Source organism: Bison bison, unplaced genomic scaffold, assembly GCF_000754665.1.
Source record: "Bison bison bison isolate TAMUID 2011002044 unplaced genomic scaffold, Bison_UMD1.0 scf7180017864203, whole genome shotgun sequence".
Lineage (NCBI taxonomy): Eukaryota > Metazoa > Chordata > Mammalia > Artiodactyla > Bovidae > Bison > Bison bison.
This window is the reverse complement of record NW_011494775.1, coordinates 4,308,964-4,320,507: the sequence shown is the minus strand read 5'-3', so window position 1 is coordinate 4,320,507 and position 11,544 is coordinate 4,308,964. Positions and strand designations below refer to the sequence as shown.

The 11,544-nt window shown below is 37.1% G+C and overlaps 1 protein-coding gene and 1 pseudogene across 1 annotated transcript in view; both read right to left on the bottom strand.

Annotated features, from left to right (window-relative positions):
• SAR1B (secretion associated, Ras related GTPase 1B) overlaps positions 1 to 11,544 on the bottom strand; it is a 32,827-nt gene that overhangs the window by 7,934 nt on the left and 13,349 nt on the right. Inside the window, exons 3-6 of the mRNA XM_010844505.1 lie at positions 9,522 to 9,641; positions 3,450 to 3,515; positions 1,875 to 1,978; positions 714 to 845 (exon numbers count right to left, since the gene is read on the bottom strand). Of these exons, the coding sequence (XP_010842807.1) occupies positions 714 to 845; positions 1,875 to 1,978; positions 3,450 to 3,515; positions 9,522 to 9,641 (422 nt within the window). The remainder of the gene's footprint in view (positions 1 to 713; positions 846 to 1,874; positions 1,979 to 3,449; positions 3,516 to 9,521; positions 9,642 to 11,544) is intronic.
• LOC104991854 lies at positions 7,368 to 8,614 on the bottom strand (annotated as a pseudogene).

The following is an 11,544-nucleotide window of genomic DNA, read 5'->3' as shown; positions in this document are numbered from 1 at the left end:
CAAGTTCAGCTTCTTCAGCGTTACTGGTTGGGGCATAGACTAGGATTACTGTGATATTGAATGGTTTGCCTTGGAAATGAACAGAGATCATTCTGTCGTTTTTGAGATTGCATCCAAGTACTGCATTTCAGACTCTTTTGTTGACCATGATGGCCACTCCGTTTCTTCTGAGGGATTCCTGCCCGCAGTAGTAGATATAATGGTCATCTGAGTTAAATTCACCCATTCCAGTCCATTTCAGTTTGCTGATTCCTAGAATGTCGACATTCACTCTTGCCATCTCCTGTTTGACTATTTCCAATTTGCCTTGATTCATGGACCTGACATTCCAGGTTCCTATGCAATATTGCTCTTTACAGCATCGGACCTTGCTTCTGTCAACCAGTCACATCCACAGCTGGGTATTGTTTTTGCTTTGGCTCCATCCCTTCATTCTTTCTGGAGTTATTTCTCCACTGATCTCCAGTAGCATACTGGGCACCTACTGACCTGGGGAGTTTCTCTTTCAGTATCCTATCATTTTGCCTTTTCATACTGTCAATTATATCCCAATTTAAAAAAAGAAGCCAGACTGCCAATTAGACTGATAAGCATGATTACTGTTAAGGGTAGTATGGGAACAGACCTTTTCAGAAGATTAAGAGTAAATAAAATAAAAAGATATTTGTACTACTGAATGAAGTATTCACACCTGTCAAATTTTTTTTTTTTACCTTTCCTGTTGTCTGACCATATAAACCAAACATCTCTCGCAACCGCTCTTCACTGATGGCTTCAGGCCTGTCAATCTTATTCCCAAGAATCAGTATGGGCACATTAGCAACAGTTTCATCTGTCATTAGTGACTGAAAAAAACAAAGCAAAATGAAAGTTAAGATGTTGATATAAAAGCAACTAAAGGGCTCATTGTGACAAGACAGCAAATGGGCATCAAGGGCTCACTCTGTCATATCCTGGCAGTTTGGCTTTCTTTGGTGAACTTTCCCTACATTTTAAAGTGAGCTCAATGATCCCACAGCTCCTCTGTGGAGGAGCTCTGTCTCCTTCTGTAAACGCTCACTGTGACTAGCCTCAACACTTTGAAGGTGTGCAGACCTGGTTTCATTTCTAATTCTGCTGCTTTTGAGTTGTGAGATCTTAGACAAATAAGGCTGGCTGAAGTTCAAAGAGAATCTACAATAGTAAGCACCTACCTTACAGAGTTAATCTGAGAATTAAATGAGCTAATATGCATAGTGCCTGGTACAAAGTAGGAACAAAGGAATTCTCTGGCTCTGCTCCATGACCACAGAACTTACCAGGACTTTTCCACGTGAGTAAGTACTTGTTTGCTTGCTCTTGGCAGAAGCATGGTCGGGTCAACCTTCCATCAAATCATGGACCTCCTTTCTCTGTGAGCCCAGGTCTAGCACTGGCCTTGCCTACTGCTCCTGAGCCCCTTTACGAAGCATGTAACCTGGGAGATGGGAGAGGAGGTGGCTACACATGGCCTTGATCACTCCTGGGAATGGTGACAAAGATAGCATGTTATACCATTTCTAGGTTCTAGCCAGCTCCTGGAGAAACCACCTGGAGGACCAGGGGCTTAAGACCAAGCCACTACAGGAATGCAGCAGATACGAAATGAACTACAAGGGCACACACTGCATAGAATGAGCCTAAGCCTTCAGGAAGGAAGTCTCGTTAGTACTCCTCAGTAGCCACAGATACTCCAAGGTACTCCCTCTGCATTCTAAGTAATCTCTGAACTCCACAGATTGTCAGGAGTTACATCAGAGGCTGCAGAAAAGTTACACTCTCATACCTACATCTCTAACCTGTTTTCTCAGGCTTACCAGAGTGATCAACTGGTTAGTTTTAATTATTTAACTTACATCAAGTTCTTCTTTTGATTCTAACAGCCTTTCATGGTCTGCACAATCCACCAGAAATACAATGCCATTGATAGCAGGAAGGTAATTTTTCCACACTCTTCGAGCTAACAAAAACAATCAGGAGTTAGATTTTATTTGCTGGTCAAACCTAGCAGATGGTTTGACGGAACAGTCCAACAAGATATCAAGTGTAATTAGCCCTTAGCTGCTGCTACATCATTATATACTTGTTAATCTTTTACCCAGTATTGCCAAAATCTTTCCAGATGACCAAAGAAGAAATTAAAGGTTTTCCTTAATTTGGGCAAGTCAAATACTTGAGTCTGCCCCAGTTTACCCATGTCAGAGGAAGAATTAATATTTACTTGCTAATGGACAAGGATGCACATTAAGGCCATCGGAGGGACCACTACTATTTGTTATATGCAGTATCCATTTCTTTTTGACATTTCTAGTTTATCAGTTTTTTGCTAGTGATCAAGTCTGGAGTCAGTGACAGAAGGAAATTAGTATCAGGTTCAGACTTGTTAAGTTAAAAAATAAAGCAAATTGTTCTACTCGTAGAACAAGTTTATGAAACCATTAGGGTAATTTTTTCCATGACATTCTCTTTTAGAAAAGAAAATATTTTTGAGGGTGCCCTAGAGGAAGGTAACCTTTTTCCTCTGGACTTCAGCTTTATAAAACACCTTCATATAGAGATGAAGCCTCAACCTCCATTAGGTTCTAAATCTAATCATTATATTCTAGGAATTAGTTTATGTATATTTTAAACAATTGATGTATATCTCAAATGTGCTTTCTCTAGCCACAACCTTTGTAGTATTCATTATTTATGAATTACTATGTAGTGGGTATTGCTAAGTCCTTTTGGGGATATTAAAAAGTAGCATTTCAATCCCAGAAAGTTTAGTAGAATCTGAAATAAGACAGTCATTCCAATCTTTAGACATGTATACAAATGTACTAATTGCTAGGTAAGTATAGCCAGCTGGGAGTGGCTTCTCAGAGGAGGCAGCCGCACTTAACATTGAGCCCTGAAAGTGGGTTACCTGTGTGCTGATGGAGACCACGTGAGCACAGAGGTGGAAGAACGAACACCAAGATGGTTTGGTTTGGTTGGAGTAAAGAGCATGACAAAGGGAAGAGTGGGAAATTAAGACTCAAAAAGTAAAGTGTGATTGCATCTTAGAAATCCTGAATACCAGGTCAGTGAGAATGGCCTTTATTTTGTAGGTAATGAGTTAGCCAATGAAGGCTTTTCATATGGAGCAAAAAAAGCAATAACATATTTATAACATGATTATGACAGTAAGAGAGAGGTGGGCTGAAGAAGAGAAAAAATGGAGGCAAAATTTTACTCATATGCTTTATCACCAAAAGCAATTCAGACTTACACTGGAATATCATGAAAATCACCCTTTGCATTTAAAGCATTTATCCAGGGGTGATAATTCCTAAATTTTAAGTCTACTCTGGCTTTCCTTGAATAAAACGAGATTTCATGCACTGTAACATAATGGTCACATTTTTATTAAATAAAATAAAACAACTGTAAGAGTAGTAGATTCTCACCTTGAACATGTCCACCCAGATCAAAAGTTGTAAAGGTCATGCCAGCAATGGTTAGTTCTTCTGAAGCTAAATAATAATACAAAATGTTTTAAAAACATGAAAATTAGAAGTTCATTTCTGGCACATACTGCCACTTAAAGTTTGATTAATTGCAAATAAGGTCAAATCAAAAAGGAATTCTTTGTTATAACTACTATATTCCATTTCATACTGCCAGTGTAATGCAAGTAGTTGGTAATATTCACTTCTGGTATTCAGTGCCCACGATAAATCCAACTTATTTTTCCTCCTCTATCCAGCTGAAATTGACATTATTTACTGTGAATTCAAGTGACTGGTCTAACCTAATAATTTTTCCTGTAATTCATCTTAAATGATAAAGGTGAAAAAACAGTATTTTCTCATGGCTGTTATATTTCACAGGTGATGGTTTTGGGGCTTCCTACTGGCTCAGACCATGAAGAATCCATCTGTAATGCTGGAGACCTGGGTTCAATCCCTGGGTTGGGAAGATCCCCTGGAGGGCATGGCAACCCACTCCAGTATTCTTGCCTGGAGAATCCCCACAGACAGGAGCCTGGCGGGCTACAGTCCATGGGGTTGGCAAAGAGTCAGACACAACTGAGTGACTAAGCACACACACAGTCTTTAATGGCAAACATAATTATAATAAAAAAATTTGGCTCTTATTTCTTCAAATTTTTTTTCTGATCCCTTACTTTCCCTCCTGGGACTTTAGTGATAGGTTTGCTAGATTGCTTAAATCTTCCATTCTCTCATTATGTTTGTGTTTCCCTTTACCCTTGAGCATATTCATAACAGCTGTTTTAGTGTTCCTATTTCCTAATTCCATCATCTTTTTTACTTGTGCCATCAATGTTTTTACTGATTGACTTTTCTTCTATTTAAGGATCACACTTTCCTGCTTCTTTGCATGTCTAATAATTTTTTATTGGATGTTGGATTTTGTTGTATCATTTTCAAGAAAGTTGGACTTTGGGAACTCTCTGGTGGTCCAGTGGTGAAGACTCAGCCATCTCATTGTGGGGACCCTGGTCAGGGAACTAAGATCCTGCAAGCTCCGGGGCACAGTCAAAAAAACCCCCCAAAATAAGCTGGACTTTGTTCTGGCAGGCAGTTAAACTGCTTGCGGATCAGTTTTTAAGTTTTGTTACAGCAGTAAAGTAGCCTTTACTTTGGAGCTAAGTTAGCCTCATTACTAAGATGTACTTTTTTGGAGTAGTCGACAAGGTCTCTTCTTTCTGGCTGGTGGGTATGTGGATTCATAGCTCCGTGTGAGCTCTGGGAATGAACTGGCTAACCGCTTCACTGTAACTGTTCTTTTGACAGGCTATGTGTAGTTTTACCCTGTGTATGCACAGACTGGTATTCAGCCATGAACATTTCTGGAGTTCTTTCTCTACAGAGCTGTTTGCTCTGTGGTAATCTGCCCAGCAAATTCTAGTCACCTCAGCCTCCCCAAATTCTGGTCTCTTGTCTCCTCAATTCAGTGAGACTACTGGGTTACGTTTGGGTTTCTTCTCCCTACACCATGGTCTTAAAATTAACCCCTGTGATAAAACTTAAAACAGACAAGGGTTTGTTTTTCTTTTCTCAGAAAACATAGCCCTGTGCTAGCTATTGCCCAATATCTGAAAACAGTTGTAGTGTATATTTTTGTCCACTTTTCTAGTCATTTTTAGTGGGAGGGTAATTGCAGCCTCTGTTATTCCCTCACAGACAAAAGCAGAAGGCCGCTACAATTACGGTGAAAGGTTCAGTACAATTGTTAACTATTCAGTATAGCTATGAGACTCCAGAGTAGTTTATCTTGCTAAAAAATTCTGTAGGAAGACTGCCAGGTGAATGAATAATTAACACAATTTGTGTTCAAAGCATGATCCTTTCCATTAGGAAAAGATAATGCTTGGACATGGCTGGCAAACTATCTCTGTGATTACAATCTCTGGTACACTCCCTGCTTTATAAAATGAGTCCCAATTTGATTATGATACAGAACACTGTTAACATCCCAGCAAGTTCCCTCTTGCCCCTGCCGAGTCAGCCCACACCTCCATTCCCAGAAGCAAGCACTGATCTGGATTCTGTCATCACAGGTTTGTTTTGCCTGTTTTAGAATTTTACATAAATGGCATCATATAGAACTTTTGTGACCAGCCTCTTCCATGCAATATAATATGCACTGTGTGGATCTGTGCTTTATTGCTCTTTTTGTTGAATAGAATTCCATTGTTTGTGCATTCTTTTTATGAAGGCCATCTGAACTGCTTCCAGTTTGGAGTTAATACAGGTAAAGCTGGTACAACAAATATTCCTGTATGAGGATTTTGGTGAACATATTTTTTCATTTTTCCAAGATAAGTATCAGCAGTGGAACTGCCAGATCATAGGGTAGATACATGTTACCTTTCTCCCATATTCATTAAAAAAATTTTTTATTGGAGTATGGTTGATTTATAGTATTGTGTTAGTTTCAGGTGTACAGCGAAGTGAATCATATGTATTTATCCATTCTTTTTCAGATTCTTTTCCCATACAGGTTATTACAGAATATTGAGTAGAGTTCCCTGTACTATACAGTAGGCTCTTGTTAGTTACCTATTTTATATATAGTGGTGTGTATATGTTAATCCATATCTCCTAATTTATTACTTGTCCCATGTTTCCCCTTTGATAAACCATAAATTTGACTTCAAGATCTGTGAGTCTGTTTTGTAAATAAGTACATTTGTATCACTTTTTACTAGATTCCACATATGGCTGATACCATATGATATTTGTCTTTGTCTGACTTACTTCACTTAGTATGATAATCTCTAGGTCCATCCATGTTGCTGCAGATGGCATTGTTTCATTTTTTTTTATGGCTGAGTAATCAATCCCTGGGTTGGGAAGAGACCCTGGAGAGGAAAACAGCAACCAACTCCAGTTTTCTTGCCTGGGAAATGCCATGGATAGAGGAGCGTGGCAGGCTACAGTCCATGGGGTCACAAACAGTTGGACACAACTGAGTTGACTAAACAACAACAACATTCCATTGTATATATGTACTACATCTTCTTTATCCATTCCTCTGTTGATGGACATTTGGGTTGCTTCCATGTCCTGACTATTCTAAACAGTGCTGCAGTGAACACTGGGGAGCATGTATCGTTTTAATTATAGTTTTTCTCCAGATATATGCCCAGGAGTGAGACTGTTGAACCATATGGTAGTTCTATATTTAGTTTTTTAAGGAACTGTCATACTGTTCTCCAAAATAGTTGTACCAATTTACATTCCCACCAACAATGTAAGAGGGTTACCTTTTCTCCAAACCCTCTCCAGCCTTTATTGTTTGTAGATTTTTCTGATGATGGCCATTATGACTGATGTGAGGTGATACCTCACTGTAGTTTTGATTTGCATTTATCTAATAATTAGTGATGTTGAATGCCTGTTCATGTGCCTTTTTGCCATCTGTCGTCTTTGAAGAAATGTCTATGTAGATCTTCTGTCCATTTTTTGATTGGGTTGTTTGTTTTCTTGACATTGAGCTGCATGAGCTGTTTGTATATTTTGGAGATTAATCCCTTGTCAGTCTCTTTGCAACTATTTTCTCCTATTCTGTGGCTTGTTTTTTATTTTGTTTATGGTTTCTTTTGCTATACAAAAGCTTTTAAGCTTAATTAGACCCTATTTGTTTATTTTTATTTTCATTACTCTAGAAGTCGATCAAAAAAGATACTGCTGAGATTTATGTCAGAGAGTGTTCTGCCTACATTTTCCTCTAAGAGTTTTATAGTATCCAGTCTTATATTTAGATCTTTAATCCATTTTGAGTTTATTTTTGGTATGGTGTTAGAGAGTATTTTTAATTTCATTCTTTTTTTTTTTCTTTCATGTTTTCTTGTTTTCTTAAATCTTACTAGTATTCCTTAAGGAATAAACACACAGGTGAGTAGGCTACAGTGAAGAAATCTTTTTATAAGAAAGTTAAGACATTAAAAGATATTTCCAGGTATTATCTTCAATGATGTTTCTTATCTTTTTTCTGGGACTCCAGGTAATATTCAGCCCCTACAGCTACCACAAATGCAGCAAATCCCCACTTGAATCCTTTTAATAATGCTCCAACAAAGGAAACTTTATTTGCAAAGCCACCCATGTATCTCCAAGCTTCATTGCGGCCCCATGGATCCCTTAGTCCTTGTGTGGCCAGTTTCTCCTGGACGGTTTCTAATGGTGTCCCTTCTATCTTCCATTGTTTATAATCTGGAAGTTCCATTTTACTAGGACCTTGTTCATGTCCATGTCCGTGGGCCATGTCTGACAGCAATCTGACCTCTCAGGACACTCAAGATTCACTAATTTCATTCTTAAAAATACGGAACGCTTCACAAATTTGTGTGTCATCCTTCTGCAGGGACCATGCTTATTTCTCTGTGTCTTTCTAATTTTAATATATGTGCTGATGAAGAGAGTACACATAATGCTTTTGATTAACTGAAAAATATAAGCTAAAATGAATATGAGATGCAGGAATGTTGAGATAACATGTTTTGTGCCACTGTTTTTACTCCTAGTACTTAGAACAATGTCTGACATAAAGCAAGTGCTCAAAAAATATTTGTTGAATATATTAAAAAGAACATAAAATTTTAAAAGTGACTTATACCTAACATAAGACCACTGTGTAATATCTTCCAATTCTGCTATTTTTGCAGATAATTTTATATACTCAATTTCACCATGATTTTTCTTTTAACAGTTTTGTTCGTGTATCAGAATCTTATTTGTCAAGCCCCACTTTCTTCCCCTAATGTAAAAAAAAACTTTCAATTTTATGAAATCTTCCTTTTCCAATGATTCACTAACAGTTTTAGAGATAAAATGGTAGTTTGTTTTGTTCTGTTTTCCTTCCTTGTTCTTAGTATATTTACGGAATTAAATTAACTGTTGTATTATTTAATTTTTAGTCCAATTCTCAACTTTGTACTCATTTTTAAGGCCAACACTCATTATTTAAAAATCTGTGGGTCAGCTTGTCTTAAACTCTTTGTGTAGTTGATTCATAGTCTTTTCAAGAGTAAAACAAGTTCAGAAGTTTTTGTTGTTGTGCTATGCAACATGTGGGAAATTAGTTCCCCAACCAAGGACTGAATCTGTGTGACCCCACAGTGGAAGCTCAGACTTTAAACCACTGGACTTCCAGGGAAGTCCCCCACAGGTATTTTAAAATTAGACTTCTGTTTCTAATTTTAAAGTGACTAATTCTGTCACTTTAACTTGACTCTCTCAACAGTACCTATTACATAATCTTATTAAGAATGATACGTATTAAGTGATTTACAGAATCATTATTAATGTCTTTCGGTTGGCTTTCTAAAAGAAAGCACAGTGAATTATTTTTTAATTACTTTAACACTTTCTAGGGAATTCCCTGGTGGTCCAGTGGTTAAGACTTGGCGCTTTCACTGCTGTGGGTTCAGGTTCAGTCCCTGATTGAGGGACTAAGATCCTGCAAGCCATGGGGCCTGGCCAAAAACAAAATAAAAGAAAACCTTCTATAAGTGTATCAATATATGCTTGGTTTTTGGAATAAAAATTCTATGGTCTTTATGTTAGAAACAGTTCAGGTTGTTAGAACTAGAAAAATAACTGGTTAATAAGTTAAGAGCTACAGCAAAGTATAAGACTATAATCTGTCCACTGAATAATGATTAAAATAATACAGTTCTAAAATTTGAAAGAAATTTAGGTTATATAAGAAAGGTAATGCTGACTATTTATAACCTAAACAATATGTGGTTGAATATACTATCATAACCCCTGAGACAATAACTTTTTAACTCCTCTAGTTGGACAAAGGTATACTAACTATAAGACGATATGAGTATTATTTCAAGATCTAAATACACTCCCTGGAGTTGGGTCACTTATCATTTACTATATTAAGAACAAGTGAAATGATCATCATTTATCCACCAAAAAACAAACAACCCTTTTGGTTAGGGCCTGTGAACGGGAATCGCTTCATCAAGTAACGCCCTGTATGGAGAACGCACTTACTGGGATGTAACGTGGGCACGTGCTGTCCGAGTCTGTCATCTTTTAGCATGTGTAGCAACGTTGTTTTTCCTGCATTATCCAATCCAAGAAATACCAATTTACCAGTTTTCTTATATAATCCTGCAGAGTAAGAGCTATGATTAGTCAGTGATAGCCCACACAGGTTATAGAAATAAAGTGACTTTAAATAAAAGTATAATATAATCTTCACAATTTAGTTATTTGGATACTTTTCCAAATTATCCCAGATTTTTGATAAAGAGACACATATTAACCTTTTGAACTTCTAATATTTTATAAATTGGCCTGAAAAAGCTTGGATTTCTAACCAATATTTAGTTTTGAAGAGCTATTTTAAATCTATTATGATTTGGGACATCAGATCATTATAAAACTAAACTTTGCCCCAGTCAATGCATGTGTGTGACCTAAACTTATCTTGCAATACCAAAATGCCAATTCCCTTGATGATTTAACTTAAATCCTCTTTTAATTTATCCCTTGACAAATATTTGTGCCCTCTACTAGAGAAACATAAAGTACTTGAGATTATATATTTATGAAGCTAGACCAAAAGAAAAATTAGAGTTTTCATTTTTTTCACAGGTAAAAATAAATTGTTTTGACAATCAAAACTACAGTGAGTTTTTTTCAGTAAAAAAAGTTTAGTTCCCTGTCAAATTTACCTGAGAATAAGGTTAAACTATTCACATGACTGTGTAAAACTAAGCAACAACAAAAATATCCAAGCACATGATTTTAAATATATCAATCAAGCACTGACACAGTGATAAACAGATAAAGACAGCACTGACTAGTTTAGACTACATTTATTGCAGAATTCCATATTGAGCTTTTTATATATATACTTTAAAGGCTTTTCTTAGAGCACTTTTAGGTTTACAACAAAACTCGAAGGAAGGTACAGATATTTCCCATATACCTCTGGTCCCCACATATATCCCCACATCTTTTGTCCTCTCCCCCAAAAGACGACAGAAGTTTAGTGACTTACGTCCATCATTATGCAGAATATTTTCACTGCCCTAAAAAGTCTCTGTACTCTGCCTGTATATCCACCATACCCACTGCCCAGCAACCACTCATCTTTTTATGGTCTCCATATTTTTGCCTTCTCTAGAATGTCATGTAGTTGGAATCACACAATATGTAGCTTTTCAGATTGGCTTCTTCCACTCAGTAATATGCATGTAAGGTTTCTCCATGTATTTTCATGGCTTGATGGCCCATTTTCTTTCTCATGCTAGACAGTATTCCATTATCTAGCTGTACCATAGTTCATTTATCCATCCACCCACTAAAGGACATCTTGGTTGCTTCCATGTTTTGGCAATTATGGCTAAAGCTGCTATAAATATCTGTGTGCAGGTTTCTGGATGGATGTAAGTTTTCAGTTCCTTTGGGTAAATGCCAAGGAGCACAACTGCTGGACGGAATGGTAAGAGTATGTTTACTTTCATAAGAGAACAACAAACTGTCTTCCAAAGTGGTTATACCATTTTGTATTACCACCAGTAATGAATAAGAATTCCTGTTGTTTCACATCCTCACCAACATTTGGTATTCTCAGCATCTGAATTTGGGGCATTCTAATAGGTGTGCAGTAGTATTGAACTTTATTTTATAGGAATATATGAGGACAGGGAACACAGTAGCAACTCAAAAAATTTAATCAATAAGTGAAAATTTTAAGATATTAGGCAGTTACAGATTGGGCTATCCATTTTCTAGTAAGTTCATGCCAAAATAACATTTAGTTATATACTCACATTTAAGTTTAAGAAGTAAATTTTTTTTCAAGGCCTAATCACCTATCGACCAACAACCTGGATCCTAAGGAGAAAATTATCTTCCAGTCATTTGAGCTGGGATACTACAGCTCTCCTTTAATTATGAGTCAGTTCAGTTCAGTCCCTCAGTCGTGTCTGACTCTTTTGCGACCCCGTGAATCGCAGCACGCCAGGCCTCCCTGTCCATCACCATCTCCCGGAGTTCACTCAAA